The sequence below is a fragment of the Trypanosoma conorhini genome, assembly GCF_003719485.1.
Source record: "Trypanosoma conorhini strain 025E chromosome Unknown Tco_14.4_contig_00281, whole genome shotgun sequence".
NCBI classification, from domain to species: Eukaryota; Euglenozoa; class Kinetoplastea; order Trypanosomatida; family Trypanosomatidae; genus Trypanosoma; species Trypanosoma conorhini.
In genome coordinates, this window is record NW_021704360.1 from 6,444 (window position 1) to 23,498 (window position 17,055).

General features: G+C 61.9%; 9 protein-coding genes across 9 annotated transcripts, besides 28 other annotated features; all 9 read right to left on the reverse strand.

Moving 5' to 3' along the window:
* The first annotated feature begins 159 nt into the window (after positions 1-159).
* Positions 160-199: a microsatellite.
* Positions 200-226: 27 nt separating this feature from the next.
* Positions 227-256: a microsatellite.
* A 165-nt stretch (positions 257-421) lies between these two features.
* Positions 422-441: a microsatellite.
* A 239-nt stretch (positions 442-680) lies between these two features.
* Positions 681-744: a microsatellite.
* Positions 745-898: 154 nt separating this feature from the next.
* Tco025E_05061 (mitochondrial RNA-binding protein 2) lies at positions 899-1,570 on the reverse strand (the record flags this gene model as incomplete). Its single annotated transcript, XM_029371964.1, has 1 exon — positions 899-1,570. One exon carries the CDS (start codon positions 1,568-1,570, stop codon positions 899-901), a length of 672 nt encoding a protein of 223 aa, XP_029228018.1.
* Positions 1,571-1,910: 340 nt separating this feature from the next.
* Positions 1,911-1,930: a microsatellite.
* Positions 1,931-2,021: 91 nt separating this feature from the next.
* Positions 2,022-2,065: a microsatellite.
* A 118-nt stretch (positions 2,066-2,183) lies between these two features.
* On the reverse strand, positions 2,184-2,588 carry Tco025E_05062 (mitochondrial import inner membrane translocase subunit Tim17; the record flags this gene model as incomplete). Its single annotated transcript, XM_029371965.1, has 1 exon — positions 2,184-2,588. One exon carries the CDS (start codon positions 2,586-2,588, stop codon positions 2,184-2,186), a length of 405 nt encoding a protein of 134 aa, XP_029228019.1.
* A 70-nt stretch (positions 2,589-2,658) lies between these two features.
* Positions 2,659-2,683: a microsatellite.
* Positions 2,684-2,844: 161 nt separating this feature from the next.
* Positions 2,845-2,897: a microsatellite.
* An 11-nt stretch (positions 2,898-2,908) lies between these two features.
* Positions 2,909-2,927: a microsatellite.
* A 124-nt stretch (positions 2,928-3,051) lies between these two features.
* Positions 3,052-3,084: a microsatellite.
* A 57-nt stretch (positions 3,085-3,141) lies between these two features.
* Positions 3,142-3,172: a microsatellite.
* A 68-nt stretch (positions 3,173-3,240) lies between these two features.
* Positions 3,241-3,265: a microsatellite.
* Positions 3,266-3,358: 93 nt separating this feature from the next.
* Positions 3,359-3,826, reverse strand: Tco025E_05063 (Placental protein 25 (PP25); the record flags this gene model as incomplete). The annotated part of the gene is made up of 1 exon (XM_029371966.1): positions 3,359-3,826. One exon carries the CDS (start codon positions 3,824-3,826, stop codon positions 3,359-3,361), a length of 468 nt encoding a protein of 155 aa, XP_029228020.1.
* Positions 3,827-3,871: 45 nt separating this feature from the next.
* Positions 3,872-3,915: a microsatellite.
* A 278-nt stretch (positions 3,916-4,193) lies between these two features.
* Positions 4,194-4,207: a sequence feature (GA-rich).
* Positions 4,208-4,236: a microsatellite.
* Positions 4,237-4,256: a sequence feature (GA-rich).
* A 169-nt stretch (positions 4,257-4,425) lies between these two features.
* Tco025E_05064 (uncharacterized protein) lies at positions 4,426-5,262 on the reverse strand (the record flags this gene model as incomplete). The annotated part of the gene is made up of 1 exon (XM_029371967.1): positions 4,426-5,262. One exon carries the CDS (start codon positions 5,260-5,262, stop codon positions 4,426-4,428), a length of 837 nt encoding a protein of 278 aa, XP_029228021.1.
* A 143-nt stretch (positions 5,263-5,405) lies between these two features.
* Positions 5,406-5,437: a microsatellite.
* Positions 5,438-5,601: 164 nt separating this feature from the next.
* Positions 5,602-5,631: a microsatellite.
* Positions 5,632-5,662: 31 nt separating this feature from the next.
* On the reverse strand, positions 5,663-7,237 carry Tco025E_05065 (uncharacterized protein; the record flags this gene model as incomplete). The annotated part of the gene is made up of 1 exon (XM_029371968.1): positions 5,663-7,237. One exon carries the CDS (start codon positions 7,235-7,237, stop codon positions 5,663-5,665), a length of 1,575 nt encoding a protein of 524 aa, XP_029228022.1.
* A 203-nt stretch (positions 7,238-7,440) lies between these two features.
* Positions 7,441-7,489: a microsatellite.
* A 116-nt stretch (positions 7,490-7,605) lies between these two features.
* On the reverse strand, positions 7,606-8,145 carry Tco025E_05066 (uncharacterized protein; the record flags this gene model as incomplete). Its single annotated transcript, XM_029371969.1, has 1 exon — positions 7,606-8,145. One exon carries the CDS (start codon positions 8,143-8,145, stop codon positions 7,606-7,608), a length of 540 nt encoding a protein of 179 aa, XP_029228023.1.
* A 164-nt stretch (positions 8,146-8,309) lies between these two features.
* Positions 8,310-8,326: a microsatellite.
* A 129-nt stretch (positions 8,327-8,455) lies between these two features.
* Positions 8,456-8,474: a microsatellite.
* A 185-nt stretch (positions 8,475-8,659) lies between these two features.
* Positions 8,660-8,685: a microsatellite.
* A 292-nt stretch (positions 8,686-8,977) lies between these two features.
* Positions 8,978-9,010: a microsatellite.
* A 97-nt stretch (positions 9,011-9,107) lies between these two features.
* Positions 9,108-9,141: a microsatellite.
* Positions 9,142-9,231: 90 nt separating this feature from the next.
* Positions 9,232-11,553, reverse strand: Tco025E_05067 (uncharacterized protein; the record flags this gene model as incomplete). The annotated part of the gene is made up of 1 exon (XM_029371970.1): positions 9,232-11,553. The coding sequence occupies one exon, from the start codon at positions 11,551-11,553 to the stop codon at positions 9,232-9,234; it is 2,322 nt and encodes a 773-aa protein (XP_029228024.1).
* A 212-nt stretch (positions 11,554-11,765) lies between these two features.
* Positions 11,766-11,784: a microsatellite.
* Positions 11,785-11,917: 133 nt separating this feature from the next.
* Positions 11,918-11,963: a microsatellite.
* A 374-nt stretch (positions 11,964-12,337) lies between these two features.
* Tco025E_05068 (uncharacterized protein) lies at positions 12,338-13,660 on the reverse strand (the record flags this gene model as incomplete). Its single annotated transcript, XM_029371971.1, has 1 exon — positions 12,338-13,660. The coding sequence occupies one exon, from the start codon at positions 13,658-13,660 to the stop codon at positions 12,338-12,340; it is 1,323 nt and encodes a 440-aa protein (XP_029228025.1).
* Positions 13,661-13,704: 44 nt separating this feature from the next.
* Positions 13,705-13,757: a microsatellite.
* Positions 13,758-13,821: 64 nt separating this feature from the next.
* Positions 13,822-13,840: a microsatellite.
* Positions 13,841-13,848: 8 nt separating this feature from the next.
* On the reverse strand, positions 13,849-16,800 carry Tco025E_05069 (uncharacterized protein; the record flags this gene model as incomplete). The annotated part of the gene is made up of 1 exon (XM_029371972.1): positions 13,849-16,800. One exon carries the CDS (start codon positions 16,798-16,800, stop codon positions 13,849-13,851), a length of 2,952 nt encoding a protein of 983 aa, XP_029228026.1.
* Positions 16,801-17,055: the final 255 nt, after the last annotated feature.

Below are 17,055 nucleotides of genomic sequence, written 5' to 3' on the forward strand. Positions count from 1 at the left end.
GGGNGGGGGACAAGAGCTCCGCCCACCCACGAACGCAGCGGCCGCCACACGTTACACACACAGTATATAGTAGGGCGCGAGCGGGAAGAAGGATATGATAACGCATGCATGCGGAACAGCATAAGCGACGAAACCGACTAAGAAGAAGTCCACCTGCGCGTGTGAGCGAGTGTGAATGAGAGAGTGTGAGTGTGAGTGTTTGTCTAGATAGCAACACCTCACAGCTTCTCCTCTCCTCTCCTCTCCTCTCCCCTCCCCTCTTGCACAGACGCTCACACAGACCCATGTATGTGCACAGGCTCCTTGGAGGTTAAAAAAAAAGGGCAAGAAAACTCTTCCGCTACGTTCCCTCCTCTTACGTGTCTACGAGGGACAATAAATAAATGATTGCAAACCCAAGCAACGACTGTGGAAGAGAGAAATATATATATATATATATATTCACTCCATTGCCCCTACCACTAACGCGCTCTGCCTGCCTCCTGTCCTCCGCTCAGCGGACAAAAAAAAAATAACAATACTACGCACACAGACAGAGGCAGATAAGACATGCACGCATGTGCGTGTGGATGTGGCGCCAATTCGACTCATTGCCTCTTCTACAAAAAACACCCTCCTTTCTCCTCCTTATTTTTCCTTCTTCTTTCCCGCCTTCACAGTCCCTCCATGCGTGTGTGTGGTTCTTTTTCCTTCTTTTTTTCTTTCTGTTTTTTTTTTGTCCGTCGCTTCCTTCATTCTGTTTTCCCACGCAATTACTTCTGCTCCTTCCTTGCCTCTCCCCTCTTGCACCTGGGCCCTCGTGTCTTCTCCGTCGCGGGAGAAACCACTCAACAAACGGCAACGTCCCACCAGTTCCTTCCCCACCCCCCCTGTCGGCCGTTTTTCTTGTTTTTTTTGCCTACACGATCGTGCGGGCGAATCCGGTGTTGTAGTGCAGCGCCTGCGAGAGAAAGCGGTGAAGCATCAGCGACTCCGCGGCGTCAAACGGCACCGTCCAGTCAAACGTTTCCTCCTCGCCGCCGCCGCCGCCCTGCGACGACTGCTGCTGCTGCGGAGGCCGCGTCGAGGTGCACTTGAGGGTGAACGTGTGCGGCTCCCCCGGGTTGGGGGCGAAGACGGCGTTGGTGAAGCGCGACTGCACCTCCACCTGCTCCATGCGGCCCTCCAGCACGCCGAGGAAGCGGGCTGTGTACACCGCCGGCAGCATCACCGACACGAAGCGTTCTGCCTTGTTGCCCTCCTCCCCCGTTTTCCTCACCTGGCGGTGGTAGTCGAGGACAACAAAGCTGTCGCGGTGCAGCACCCGCAAGAGGTGCCCACGGCTCATGTCCTCGTTGTCCCAGTGCACAACATCAAACGCGGGCGGCAGCTGCAAGCGGCGGGCGCGTTGCTGGGCCAGCGTTGGGCGGCGCCATGTCGGCGCGGAGCCGCTAGTGTTGGTGTTGCTCCCCGCAGTGGCCTCACTGCCACTTGAGGCCGCGGCCTGGAGGCGGGCGGGGGAGAGCGTGAGGTAGCCCGCCGCCACAAAGCGTTTGGCGAACACGGGGCGCGTGACGAGACGGCGAAGCATTTCGATGTTCTCTCCTTCTTGTCTCCTTAATGATATTGCCCCAATCAATCACTCACTTCTCGCGATCCCACCCGTTGAGCTTTTCTGTCCTTTTTTTTATTTTCGTTCTTCGTCCCTTTCTCCCCCGCACAGTTGCCGAGGAGTTGCTAAGGGTTGGGGGGCGACAGTCGCAGGCGCCAGGTTGAGGCACGGAGAGGGAGGCAGCAGAAGAGGCAAGGGAGTCACACCTGCGCACACGTGCAGCGAGGGGGCGGCGTCGCGTACAACACACCGCCGTTGGTGTGCGTGCGTGTCCACACATGTATGCGTACCGTATGCACGTCAGAAGGACAAGAAGCCCACAAAAAACAAACAAACAAAGAGATGTGGTGCACCTCAAAGGGAGAGTGCGGCACACATTCATGTGATAATTGGGCCTCGCTTCAGCGGGTCCAGTGTTTTTCTGAGCTGACTTTTTTTTTTTTGTCTTCTTCCCTCCTCCTTTTGCTTCTTCTTGCCTTGCCTCCGTCCTTCGCAGTTAGCCTTCTTTTTTCTTTTTTTTGTCTTGCCTTGTTTTCTTCCCTCCGATTCCTCATGTTGTTTTGTTTTTTCCCCCGTCGCCGCCGCCGGGGCCTCAGTGCTGCGCGAACCCGAGCGCGTCAATCATGCGCTCAAACACCAGCGAGAAGGCCGCGCCGCCGACGATGCCGCCGACGAGCCCCGGGGCCTTGTAGTACCGCCAGCCGTAGGCCCCGCCGAGAATCGCGCCGGACGCCGTCGGGTTCCACGCGTCCTTCCGCCCGCGCCGTTTCTCCAGCGCCACCTCGATGCCGCCGAAGAGAAACCCAAAGTAGGCGAAGCTGGCGCCGAGCCTGCTGGCGCTGCGGAGGCTGTGGCGGAAGAAGTCGGCGGTGCCCATCCGCTGCGTCGCCGTCTCCGCGGAGATCATGGCGCCGAAGAGGGAGAAGCCGAAGCCCATGACGTACCCGCCAATGACGTTCATGCCGGCGGTCGCCAGGGTGCTGTCCTTCGCCATCATGAGCGCCTTCTGCGCGGGGTCTACGGGGGGCGTGCGCGTCGAGAATCGTCGACATCTACGCGTACTGCTCTGAGTGTTGTGTGTGTGTGTGTGTGCCAACCGATACAGTCGTCGCAGGGAGACTCGTCGCACGCGCTCCCGCACCTCGTTTCCAACCCAGGCGCAGACGTCACCCCAGTCACGCACTCTCGCCCTTTACTTCGGCAGTACCTTTAAAAGATGCGTGTGCGTGTGCAGCGGCCGCCGCTTTCCCGCCTTTACTATTTTTTTTGTTTAGTTTTGCTTTTTATTTTACTGTTATTAAACTTTGCTTAAGTGGCGTGTGTGTGTGTGCGTGTGGCGGTGACGACAACGCCGCAAACCGCACGCAGTGGAGGGGCGTCTGCCTCGCTGTAGGGGTTTGGGTAGAAAATTCTTCTTCGCGTCCCTCGCGCGCGGCGACACCAAACCGGCTCCCTTCCGAGTGTATGTGTATGTGTGTATGTGTGTGTGTGTGGGCCGCAGCAACGAGGCGGCAACACTCCCCCCACCCCACGTAGATACACACACCCGCAGAGAAAAGGGAGAAGAGAGAGAGAGAGAGAAACACGGTACTCCCCAGAAACAAAGTGCCTCTCTTACATGAAATGTTGGTACTTATACCGCAGCAGTGACAGACACACACACACACATACACAGATATATATGCACGTGTCTTCCGCCCCCCTTCTCTACCCACGAGGCGGTGCACTTTCCCTCCTCCCACACGCCTCACTCGCCAACGCCGCACTTCACATGACCACCTCGGGCCGTGACTCCAGGACGGCGATGCGCTGCTGCGACTCCTCTCCCTCCGCCGCGACCCCAAAGACGCCGACGAACTGACTGTACCCCGACAATAGACGGAGGCGGAAGTAGCGGACGCCTTTGCCGGCACTCTGCACGTCAAAGTGCAGCTCCTCCACCTGCCGCGCGTCCTCGGCCGTGCGAGGCAGCGTGCGCTCCGCCACCTTCTCAAAGACGGTGGGGAGCGCCAAGGTGCACTTTTCCACCACAACGCGCTTCGCCTCGTGCAGCTCCAAGCGCAGGCGGGAGATGTCAGAGGAGGCGGAGGTGCCTACGCTGAGGATGATGTCCTGCGGAAACCCGCCGGTGGTGAGCATGAAGGTGTCAGGCCGCCCATCGACAAGGCACAACGGGGTCGTCTCATCGTCGTTATGAAACGAAACATAGATGGGGTCCAGTGCCACAGGAGACATCTCTCTCTCTCTCTCTCTCTATCTATCTATACACAAACGGTGTACTGTGTGTTGTGGTCCCTATTTGTGTGCGTGTGCGAGTGCGTGTGGGGGCGTCTCGCAGCTGATGCTGCGGGGGGTTGCAACCATTGGCAAGGCGAGTGGAGCAGGAGCGGCTACAAAGAGAAAGACGTTGCGGGAGCCCGCGGACTGCAATGCGCCGCGGCACGCAGGTAAAGCAGCGAAGGTGCGTGCGTAGGGCTTCACGCCTCATGTGCTTTTGTTTCTTTTAACGCGCCGTCAACGTCTCCCGCCCTCACTCGCCTTTTTGCTGACGTCGTTCAAGTTACACGGTGGGGTTAAGCGGCGGCGCAGCGTGGACGCGTGCAGAGAGACGGATAGACACACACACACACACACACACACACACAGAGAGAGAGAGAGGCAGAGAAGCAGCCGCGTACCCCTTCGCCCGCTTCTGCTCTTCTCTCACCTCCATCGTTGCTTTTTTATTACTTTTCCCACTTTTCTTCTTTTTCGTCTGGGTGTTGTCTTTCGGAGTCACACACAACTGCCGCCACGCAACTCGCAACTCCGTCGTGTCGCACCCGCGGCAGCAGTCAGTTGCCGCGCCTGCCTTTTTTACCGCGCTGCCGCGGGCCAAGTTCGAACTCTCGCGTGTAGCGCAGAATCCCCTGCGACGGGCGATTGGGGTTCTCATCTCCCCCGCGCATGTCCCACATGCTGCGTGACCCCCTCCTGCGCTCCTTCACCTGCTGCGTGCGCTCGTCGTGCCGCACATCCCGCTGCACCCTACGTATTGTCTTGTTAAACACACGCAGTGTGCCACTATTCATGTCGTAGCGGCCCGACTGCTTCAGCGGCGTCGGATCGCCCATGCGTCGCAGGAGGTGCTCACGCTTCAGCTGACGGCGCTGGAAGAGGGCGACACGCTTGTCCTTCGCCGCGTGAAGTGCGCTGCCTTTGGAGTAGTCAACGGCCTCGCCGCGGGTCTCACGCTCCCACTGCGACCGCTCCCGCAAGTCCTGCTTCTCCTGCGAGACCTGCCGCAGGCGTTCCGCAAAACCCACGCCGGACTTGTTGCTCCGCAGGTGGTCGTACGCGCGGGAGGAGGCGGATGCGGCGCTCGCCGGTCTTTTTCCGCCAATGCGCTCAAACTGCCGCCACGACTCCTCAATGCGCTCCTCCATCGTGGCGTTTTCGGCGTGCAGGGCGGCGGTGCGGGCGTAGACGTCCTGCAGCTCCTCGTTAATTTTCTGGTGGTGGACGAGGAGGTCGCGGTGGTCCCGCCGCGCGGCCCCCCGGTTCTGCTTGTACGCCACGACAAACTTCTCGTTCTCGTGAAAGTGAATGCCGCGGTGCAGCGAGCGGGGGCCTGGAATCACGTTGCGCCGCTTCACCAGGTCGCGCGTCGCACGGCTGTTCAGGGGCGGCATGGGCGACGCCACGGCCAAGACGGTCAACGCAGGCAAAGGGCTTCTTCTCGCCCCGGGCTGGCTCTATGCGCACTTGACTTTCCCTACGCCGCACCCCTCATTCAGGCGGACACCGCCCACGGCAACACCCCGCAGTGGGCGGCAAAGAGAGAAAGAACGAAAGAAAGAAAGAGAGGGAGGGAGATAGCAGGACACAACGGAGGCGAGGCGTCAACTCAGTAACGGCGCCCAAAGGAGACAATAATAACTTCAAGAGAGAAAGAGATAACACACACACACACACCCGCGGAAATGAAATGGGGGCACACGGGCAAAGAGGAAGTGGACATAGCTGGTGGGTGGTGCTGGTGCTGGTGCTGGTGCTGGTGCGGCGGGGGGGGGGGACAGACGCAAGCGGGTGTCACAGCTCCGCAAGACGGATGTTCACATTCGCACCAATAGCGCCGCCAGCGCCAAAACTGGACGACACCGGCGCGTGGGGGTTGTCGTCAGCCACCCCGCTGACACCCAACCACGTCGTTGCAAGGTGTATGACGCCGCCCACAAGCAAAAATATCAGCGCCAACACCAGCATCACCTGACACGTCACCCACCAAGTGGATTGCTTCTTTCCATGCAATTCGCACCACCCAACGTGGCCTTCCACGTGGCGGAAGGTGTGGGGGTCCTCACACACGGCCATTAGGGTGGCGGCCGCCCCGGTGGGGGAGAAGCCGTCCAGGGTGGTCAGCACCTCCGTGTAGAGGCTCCTCTCCTCCTGGCGGGCGCTGGTCGGGTAGTTCATCCAGGCGGCGTCCGCCTCCTCCTTCGATCTGCCCGGCTTGTTGTCCGCCGTTATTTCCCCACACCGCACATGGTGGAGAAAGCGAACGTTCTCAATCAGGTTCGCTGCGGCTTGCAGGATGGGTAGCCGCAGTAGCGCCTTGGTTGCCTCTTCTGCCTCCGCCTCCGCGACATCGCCGTCTTCCTCCTGCCTGCCGCCGCTTTTGGGTTCCGCCTCCGCCTTGTAAACGCCCTTTGCGACGGTACCGCCAGCCTCGACCACATCACGAACTAGACTTGCCCAACTTGGGTCATTGCGAAAGCGCAGCTTCACGCAGAGATAGCTGCAGACACTGTGGTACACATCGTCGCAAATGAGGCGCTGCACGACCGTCATTGCCTCATGCGCGCCGCCAGCGCCCCCGGCTTGGCTTAGCTTGAGCGCCCGCCGGACCTCCTGCACCGCCGTCGCCTTTTGTGCAAAGGTGAGGTAGGGGTCTTTGATGCGACCCTCCGCCGGCTCCGTCTTGTGCAGGAGGTAGCGTTGATAGTAGCCCCACCAGAGGTCCAAGACGGTGACGACACCACCGTCCGCGGTGGGCGGTTTTTCAGGCCGGAGGAGCGACCACACCGCCTCGGGAATGCCGTTCCTCGCCTCCTTGACGTCACCGGCCCCCGCAGCGGCAGCATTCGCCCCGGCAGGGAAGTGGGGCCCGTCCCGTACGAGTCGCCGTTTTGCAGTTGACCCCACGGCGGCGTCGGGCGCCTTGTGCCACGTCATGACAACGTGGTTCGCCACCGGGCCCTGCGACGGCGGTGGGGCCTGCGCCCCCGCGTGCCGCAGCAGGTGGCGGCTCAGCTCCCCGCGCAGAAGCAGGAACGGGTTGACGCACGGGGCGCACTGCGCGAACTCCATCACGATGAGGCAGGTCGCGTCGTCCGCGTGGACGCTGCCGGCGTCACGCCCGGCCGGCGGTGGCAGAAGGGTGAGGTGCACCGCGAGGTAGCAGCCCAGCGCGACGTCACCGCGGGTAAATGTCACGCTGCCGATGCCGCGGTCCGCATCAAACACAAAGTGTTGCACCTCGCCGTAGTGGCTGAAGAAACTCTTCACGTACGCCGCGGGGAATGCGGCCCACCGCGTCTGCTGCGGGAAGCCGGCAAACAATATCTCGCGGTACACATCCAGCGCCGCCGGGGGGGCAACACTCATTTCCCCCGCCAGCAACAGTAGCAGTGCGGGTGGGTGTGGTCCGCGACGGTGCCGTGGCTGCTGTTGCCGCGGGATGCCGGCACCACCCAACCCACGAGCGCCGCGGTGCAAGAAGAGGCACACGACGGTGAAAGGAGAGAAGAAAGACAAACAGGCCCCGTCCGAACATCCAAATTCAGGCACTCGACAAGAAAAAAAAAAGTACACGCCCACGCCCACACACATGCACACAAACACCCACATAGACACACAATAGGGGGGCATGGCAAATGCGTTGCCCACTGGCCCTCGCCTGCACTGCAGCCCGCTGTAGAAGAAGGAAAACAAAAAAAATGATGAGGGATGAATTGGCCCTGACAGCAGGAGGGTTAGTAGGCGCCGGGGTTCGCCTTCGCGGCGTACTGCATCTCCTCCTCCAAGTGCACCATCTCCTCCGGCGTCCACTCATTCTCCAGCTGAAGATATTGACGCAGGCGTTCGGCCCCCTCCATAATAGACGGTGCCGCCCTTGAGATATCATGAATCCGCTCCGCCACGAAGGCGGCAAGCAGATTATGCAGCTCCCCAATGCGCAGGTAACTAGAACACTCCAACACCTGAATCAGGAGTTTATGCCTCTCAATTTCCCGCGCTAAAGTCATTTCCCAGGCATCCACAAAGTTCCCAAGCGAGGCAGTGAGCGGCTTTGGGATCTCCACGCTTCGCTTCTCGGGCTTCTGCAAGTACTCAACCACAAACTTCACCACGCGTTCGGTGTAGTCAAGTTCCACGGGCGGCATCTCCGCACTGCCACCCTCATCGAGCTCGGCCAACGCCTTGAGAAGGCCGATCTGTTCCCAAGCAATGGCGGCCGGTATCGTGAAGGACACCCCTTCCTGAGAACGCAGCACCACATCACAGGCAGGCATGCTGTTTGGCATATGCATGTGCATCTTCCCACGGACACACACCTTTGTATTCGATCTCCACTGCTCCTCAGCAACTTATAATCCCCTTTGCTTTTTGTCCCAACGCTCGGAAGTGGCTCGCGGGTCCACTTGCTTACTTTCCGTTTGCCGCTTTTCGCAAGCACGTGTGTGTGTGTGTGTGCGCATTCAAAGGAAATGGGAAAGAGAGAAGTCGCCCATGGTGAAACATCAAACATGAATGAATCAAGCAAGGCAAGTGAGGGCACAGCCAACGCCGACGCCAAAAAAGAAAAAGAAAAAAGAAGCGGTCGTGGTGTGTGTGTGTGTGTCTCCCTCTATGGGACAGGGAGGACCGGAATGCGTGTGCTTAGCTATTGGAACGGTGTCCTTTTTTTTTTTTGGTGGCCCGTTGAACGCCGTCTCGCGCAGTGTGCCCCGCCGCAGGAGGGGAGGGGGAGGGGGTGCCACACAGAGAGAGGGAGGTGTTCCCGCCTCATCGGCACAAAAAAAGGTACACGCTCACGCTCACGCTCACGCTCATATACATCTCTTGACAAGCACATAAGAAGGAGGCCTACGCACCCATGCCGACACACGACGAGGGGGAGCAGAAGGGAACTCCGTCCCCCCTCAGTGAGCCGTTTTCCCCCTCCAAAAAACAAAGAGGAATAGCAATAATGCAAAATCTTTTTCGTCTACTCACGGTTTGCCTCGTTCATCATCAAGGTGCTCCCACACACAGAGAAGACACCCGCACAGACGCGGATAGAAAGAAAGTGGGGTGGGGGTGAAAAGGGGGAGGCGACCGCGCCCCTTTTTGTTGCGGCTTAACCCTGCCTTCCTTCCTCCTTTCATTCCTTCTCTTTTTTCTAAAAAAAAATTGTTTTCAATCACCCGCCACAGCCTTCTCTCCTGCTCCTCTTTTTTCTTGCTGGTGCCATTCTTTTGTGGGATTCTCCGATTTATTCTGGTTGTTGTTGTTGTTGCTTTTTTTTGGCCGTTTCTCCCTCTTCTTCTTTTGGGCCTTTTACTCCGGTTGTTGTTGTCGTTGGCTGGTTCCGGAGTCGTTTTGCTCGGGTGCTGCGGCTACTCCTCCTCGTTGCTGGGCCACTCGTTCTCCAGACTCAGGCACTCCATCTCCTTCCGTGTCCAGTCACTCCGCACGCTGAAGCACTGACGCAGCAGCGCGGCGGCTTCGAAGCAGTTCATCGACGCGTAGCTTGCGCGTATGATGTAATCCGCGCACCACGCCAGGCAGAGGTTCTCCAGCGATGGTATCTCCAGCATCCCCGCGGCGCGGGTGACGTCGGCGAGCAGGCCGACCCGGTCGGGGGCAGGCGCCTTCACCAGCAGCGCGGCGCAGACATCTGGTTTTCGTAAAAAGGGCGCCGCAGACGTGTAGCTCATGGTGGGGGCGAGACGAAGGATTTTCAGCGCCAGGGCCGTCTCTTCCTCAGTCTGGCCTAGAATATCACCGTAGAGAAAGCCACGTTCCCACAAAGTCAAGAAGCGAACTAGTGGAGCACTAAGCGGCTCGGGGACTATCGTTGGATGCGGTCTCTGCATCGACCCTGCGTCACTAGTAAAGTAACGCAGGTACGACATACAGAGGCGCCATGCCTCCCGGGGAATGGTCGGGCGCCCAGCGTTACTGTCCTCACTCGCCCCAACCCTGCCCTCCGCGGCGGGTGCCGGTGTCGCGGTTACCGATTCCAGTTGGTTCTGCGCGCTAGTTGGCAGCACTGTCGCCGCAAGCGCGGGTGTTGCGCACATGAATTGGTCTCTCAGCAGAAAATTATGCGAGAACGACTGCGACGCCAGCCCACGACTCTGCACTTCCTGCTCGGTGGCCGGGGTTGTGGTGATGGCAGGCAGCAGATGCTTGTGCGCCTCAATGACGATCTCCTCCGCAGAGATGACGAAGCACTGGTGCAGCTGGCCTGCCACCAAACCCTCCGTCAAGGGAACCACGCCACTCCAGGCAGCCACATTTTGGTTGGAGGACCCCAAACTGCTGCTGTGGGCTGTTGACCGTGCACGTGGGTTGCTGGTGGTCGTTTCTGTTAATCTATGACTAGCCACCGGACTCCTCGGCGACGCCTCCACGATGCGGGGCGTCCCCGCACTATTGTTATTGTGCCTGTGGCTACTATTATTCCCTGGGGACGCAAGCGCTTTGCTTCTATTAAGCATCACCACCTCCTCACCAAAGGAGAAGTTGCCCTCCATGAGAAGCAGGCCCTCGTCGTCGTCGCCAACCATGCACGGGGTCCGTTGGTGGAAGCACGAGGGAGAGACCATCTCCTCGTTTGTGAGGCTGCGTGGTGAGAGAGAAGCGGGGACGCCAGAACTGTGATACCCCTCCCCCCCTTCCTCCCCAACCGCGGAGGGGGGCGCCACACGGACTGTCGTGGCCCCACCTCGGCTGACCACCACCATCGTCGCGGCCGGCGGTGAGTCTGATTCGGGGTGGACAAACTTCCCGTTGTTGTTGTTGCCGTCGCTTCCGCGGGAGCTGCTCGACGATGTCGGCGTTGCCTTCGGTGCGGGGGCCGCCAAGGTGCCCGGCGACAGTGGGTGGGCGTACGCGCAGGGCACGTTGGTCTCCGGCACCGGCGGGGCATCGAGGCTAACGGAGCGCTGCTGCACGCCGCCTACTGTGCCTGGTGACGGCGCCATTTCCTCCTCCGCCTCGTCCCCGAGTGTGCTCGGCGTCTCACTATCCTCCTTGCAGGCATCCCCGCGAGAGGCACACGGCTGCAGCAGCTCCCCCAGTCTCCCACCATTATCGTTAACGTCCAGGCTGCCACCGGCGTTGCTGCCGTCGTGACTATTACACTTCGACCTGCCACCGCGCCGCGGGGTTTTGCGCTGCCCCCGCATCGGCGACGGCGCCGGCGACGGCGACGGCGACTCCAGCGAGCGACACACCGACGGCGTGCGGCTGCTGCTACGCTCATCGTCGTTTCCGCCCTCCTCCTCCCTCTCGTCGTCGTCGTCGTCGTCGTCGTAATAGGCGTCTAAGAAGCCCGCCAGGGGGTCCAGCTCGTCGAAGGGCCCTAAGTTCGGCCCCCGCAGCCTCTCGCCCTCGTACTCGCGGCTGTCTTTGTATACCGTCGTGTCATTGTCGCGACTCCTCCGCGCGCTGTGGGTGTCGGTCGACTGATCCTCCTCTTCCTCCTCGTCGTCGTCGTCGTCGTCGTCGAGAATGCGGTCGGGGGTGCGCTCGGAGTCGATTCCGCTGCTCGTGCAAATATTATCGCCATCCTCCTCTGTTTGTGTGGTGGGCGGACAGTGGCTTTCCGCCCAGATGTCTAGTGCGCGGCGCACAACCATGGAGAGCTCCTCGGCCCCCTCCGGCACCGCGATCCTCGTCCCATCGCCAGTCTGCAGGTATATGGCCGGCATGGTGCCCCACTACACCCTGGCCCGGAGGGATGCGAGGCAAGAGGGAAGTACACACGCAAGACGCAACTCACGCCCCCTGTCTCCCTGTCCCCCTGCTCACTCCCTCACACTCGTTCTCCTTTTCTCTGGTGCCTCGGCTTCGCTCTCACCTCCCCCACCCCCAACCGCCGCGAGGAAATAAAAGTCCTCGTGCGCCTCCTCCCTTTTCCGCCCTGCTGCTGCTGCTGCTGCCACACGACAAAACAACCGTGGGCCAACCCACGTCGCTTCCCCCTTCGCAGTAAGCAAGCTGGAAGGCAGCCGGCCTTCTCTTCGCTAATTTGATGTGGGTTGCTCGTGGCTTCCTCCGTTGGGCCGCACACCGCCTTCCCCTTCCCCTTTGCCCCCCTCCCCTCCCCCTCTTCCCTGTTAGTTGTTGCCCCCCAAAAAAAACAAGCAAAAGAACAGAAAAAAAACGTTCTTCCCCCCTCGTTTCCTTTGCGTGTACTACTTTTATCCTGCCGTCGCCCCTCGTGTGTGCTGCTGCTTCGTCTTCGTGCCTGCCCGCCAGTCGTCCCGGCGCAGAAGGCACTCTCGACCGCTGCACGACTCTGCTTGCAGAGGGAAAAGGGAGGAAGAAGAAGCAGGGAGGAAAGAACGGCCAGTGAAACACGCACACGCATGATGGGCATGGGCAACTCGTCTAGCGGGAGATGCGCCCATTTCCCCCCATTCACCCGGACGCACGCCCACCCTTTTCTCACCTTCTCACGACACGTTTCCCTCCCCTCGTTTTACTCCCAATTCACTTCGACTCCAACATGCTGCGGTGCCGCTTCGACTCGCCAACGCTGAACCAAAGCAGCTCGCCGCGGCGGAAGTGGGCCTCGCCGCCGCGGGCGGGAGTGACGTGCCGCGCCACCACCGCGTCACCCGTGCCGTCCTGCCTCACGTTGAAGACGTTCAGCAGGAGGGAGGCGAGCGGGACCCGGAAGGCGGTGGTGTTCCGTCTGACGAAGGCGTTCATCCGGCGGCGCCGCGACCCCCGTCCCTCGTCGTTGCCGTCACTCATATGACTGCTCGTGTTATCCTCCTCATCCTCGGCGGTGTCGTCGCCGTCGGCACTGCCGTTCCAGCCGTAGTCGTCGTCTTCTTCCTCCTCTTCCTCCTCCTCCTCGTCGTCCCTGTCAGCGCCTCGTCCTCTCTTGCGGGCCGGTCGGGCGGCAAGTCTCCTCCGGTCACCGCCTGCCCAGGCCGCGGTGGCCATTGGGTACGCGCAGGCCAAACCAGCGAGCGTGCCGACGACCACGTCGGCAGCCGCCCCGCCACCGTCGCCTCGCTGCACGCCCGGCTCCGCCGGCTTCATCGTCGTGGCGCCTCCGTCTGCCTCAGGCGCGGGGCTTTTGGTGGCGGGGCGATAGGCAGCGAGGTCGTCCACGATGACTTGGAGCGGCACACGCGTGGAGGCGAAGGACGCATCGTCCGCGGCAACGGCGCACCACTCACTGAAGAGCGCCGCCGCCACCAATTCGACAGGCGGCTGCTGGTGGCCCCGACTAGACGGATGCTGCGGAAAGAGGGAGTTCACAGCTTGAATAAACGCCAACTGCTCCACGCCGCGCCCGTCCGCGCCGCCGTGCTGCGACAGGGAGCGCAAAAGGTTCTGCACGAATGCGCCGCGCCCTCCGCCGGCCCCGGCGCCGCACTCGTAGCGCTGCTGCAAGTGGTGCAGGAGGCGATGGCGGGTCAAGTCTAGAGGGGGCGGGACCCGCTGCCGCGCCCACGGTGATGAAATGAGTGCGAGGTGCGGAAACGCAAACCAGCTCTCCGCCATGTCGCCGTCAAGATACGAGGAAGAGGACGTCGCAGCAGCTGCACCACCACGAGGGTTGCTGCGGCCAACACCCCCACCGGTTTCACGCCGCTCCGTCGCCTGTGCGTGAAGCAGGCGCACCCACTCCGGCAGCAGCCTCCCGATGGTGTTGCGTTGCTTGAGCTGCAGCAGGGGAGCCACTTCCTCCCCCTCGCCCTGCGCTAGCGACGCCGGCCGCGGCTCACGGACATCCAAAAGGGAAAAGAAATGCTGCAGAAAGCGACGCGTCGACTCCTCCTCATCCTCGACGGTCATTCCCTGACGAATGGAAGGAGGGGAAGAAGGAGCAACACCGACGCACATATACACACATAGACAAATATACATAAACATATATACATATATATAAGCACACATGTGTAGATTGGGCGCAGGGAAACGCAGAAACCACACAAAGAGGAGCAGCGCGTGCGCGCGAGAGAGAGAGAGAGAGAGTGCCTCCGCTAACTCGAGTTCCCCCACCCCCACCTCGGGAAGACGCCTGCCACCCGGAAAGCCACGTCGCCTTCCACCACGCGGGTTCTTGGCGACCGCAGGACAAAGATGGCTTCCGACGTCAGTCCAAGCGGATCATCCACCTCCCCGGCCTCCGCATCGCCCGCGAGCGGGAACGCCGCCGTGGCAAACACAAGACGCGTGTCGACCCCATTGGAAGTCGTCCCCAGGCGCCAGACAGAGGCCTCGCTCGGGGTCAGAGGGAGGTCGTGAAACCACGACGTGCGACGACCTCGAAGGGCAACGTACAGCCACCGCTGCAGGCACCGTCGATTGTTGAGGAGCTGCTCGACGACGTCACTGGTCGGCGTGGACGCCGGCTCAAGCCACTGCAGCGGGTCACCCAAGACACGGTCGTCGTCCAGCTCGTACACCGGCGGTGGCACCACGGCGCAGCGCAGGATGGACTTTTTCACCTCGTCGCGAGCGCCCTGCAGCACGCATGGGACCTCCACCACCGCGCCGTCCTGCGGGCGCACGACTCGAGTAACGTCGAAGCGGCAGAAGTTTTGGCGCAGCGCAAATACGACCAGGTCGCCGCGCTCCACGGGTGCGATGAGGGGCATGGCGCTCTCCACCAACCCATACAGCCCCCCGACACGCTCAAGGCTTCGCTGGACGTCCACGCCGCGCGGAAGTCGCACCCACAGCGGATGCATCATCGCCGTCGTCCTCGACGCGGGCGAGGCAGTGGGGTCGGTGAGATTCACCAGCGCGTAGACCGGCCGCTGTTGCTCGTCGGTGGCAATCGTCGCCGGCGACCCGCCACCGCCGCTGACGCCTCCGCTCTGAGAGGAAGTCAGGAACCAAAACGTGTTGTCCGACGTCATGGGCGCCGTTGTGGCGTTCGCCGGGGGTGACGTCGCTTCCGCGGGAAGTGGCACGGAGCGCAGAAGGGACTGTATCTCGCGCTCGCGCTCCGTGCGCGTCGAGAGCAGCTGCTCGCACATCCGCCGCGCCGTTTGGTAGTAACGCCTCTGCTCCAGTGCGGCTTCTCCCATCGGAAGCCTCACGGCAGGGACATCCGTGACTTTGCGTGCAAGCACGTCCCGCAGCGTGGTGCGGGCAAGAGGGTTGTATGGGTCAAACTCAAGTGCGGCTAGGGCGGTGCGCATGACGCCGTCGTGTGATCGCCTGTACGCCGCCTCACCCGCCTTATCGGCGGCCACTTTCCGCACCTTTTCACTCCAAAGTCGCCACGCGGCGCTCGCGAGGGCGTCGGCAGCCGCAGTGGCGCACAGGGAGTCACGGACGCGTTCGTGCAGGGTGCCCACCACCCCGTCCAGCACGTTGCCGGGGTCAAGCAGCAGCGCGAGCACCTCCTCGTCCGCCGGCGCTCCGACCTCCCAGTGGTGCCGCGAGGCCCCGCAGAGAAGCAGCTGGCGGAGCACGGCCACACTACCCCCTTGCACCGCGCCCGGCAAAATGTCATCGTCGACCTGCAGCGCAGTGCAGCGGATGGCCCTCGCAGTTGTTTTCGGCGCCGCCGCCGCCTTCGTCGTCGTCGTGTCCGTCGGCGCCTCCCACGTCTGCGCCTGCGCAAAGTCGACACACACGCGTTTTTCCTCACACGCCACGTGGCGTGCAACGCTCGGCGGCAACCGGGCGTCGCGGTAGACTTCCACCCACGCCGTAAGCAGCAGCCGCACACAGCACTCGTAGCCCTTCGCGGACACCCAATGCAGCAACGTTGCCCCGCCCGTCGCGTAGTGTGGCGCCGTCGTGGTGAGGGCTACGAAAGCAGCGGCGCTACCTGCCGCATGCGACAGTTCACGCAGCGCCAGGAGTGAGTCGTGCAGCCCAGCATCACCGCGCCCCCGCAGCGTCAGGGAGGAGGTTTGGGACGCAGTTTCCGCGTCGTCTTCGTTCCCACGGCGGGCCTCTTCAAGGGTCCGACGTATACCGCCCTTCCACTGCCGTTTGCCCGCCGGTGTTGCTTGCGCGGCCGCGTCGCGTACCTCCACCTCGAACGCCACCTCGTCCTGAATGAGGAGGCAGCACTGAATCAGCACGAGGGCGGAGTGGCTGACGACGTCGCCGCCCACCTGCACGGCTGCGGGGCCGCTCTTCTGGCGCGCCAACGCAAAGAGCGTGGGGTGCGTCCCGCCATACACCCACTGCTCTACGGAGAGACGCAGCGTTTGCACGGCGCCATTCCAAACGGCGTTGCGGCAGACAGCCATGGCGTGCGTCCACAGCAGCCGTCGGGTGTCGACGTCGAGGGCGAGAGTCATCTCATCGCTCGCGTTTGTTGAGGCCGCCTGCTTCAAGCTGGACGTCCTCCCTCTCTCATAGCCGGAGGACGCCTCCTCAGCAACGCGGTAGACGGCGTGGAGCTCGAGGAGGCACCACATGACGTCGGTGCCGGGGACATGCTCTATGCTTGCCGCGTAGCAAAGCGGGCACCGCCCCACGCGAGAGGCCTCCACATGACCGTCCCCAAGGTGCAGCAGCGCTTGAATGTTCCAGACGACTTCTGCGAGCCGCTCGATGGCTGCCACGAGGGACGGCTGGCGCCAAAGCTCGTGAATGGGCGGGAGTGGCACGGAGTGCCGAAGCCCTCTCTGGGACGCTGCCGCACCGTGCGGTCGCGGCGGGGCCCCCACTGTGAGGTCGCCGCCGCTGTCATCCGTTGCGGGAGCGCCGTGGGCCCCACCGCAGCGCCTGCTGGTGACTGCAGTGGCGAAGTACCCGACGAAGTCGAAGAAGAGGCACGCAACCTTCACTTTTTGCTCTGCGTCTGCGACGGGGCGGTCGCGCGCCGCGTCCCCGCGGCACCCCATCAGCGAATCATCCAGCAGGCGGCAGATGACGTCGCTCGCCCGGCCCGGGTTCTCCCACGGCTCCTGCAGAAGAAGGCGTTTAACGGAGGCCAAACACCCGCCGTCGCTCACGGCCATCCTCGCACCGCTGTCCCCTTCTAGCTAAGTAAGGCACACGGACGTGGATAGGACTTCCTTCCCCGCTCTTTTGCCTGCCCCCGCCCCACCGCTTGCTAACCTTTCTCCGGCGGGGTCTATTCTATTTCCCTGCCGCCACGCCACACCCCCTCTTTCGCCGCCCCTTTTCTTCAATCGTCCTCGGCCGCCCCACGTTCGACGGATGCCGGATGCGCGCGCGTGCGGCCCCGCCTCGCTTCTTCTTCCCTCCCCCCT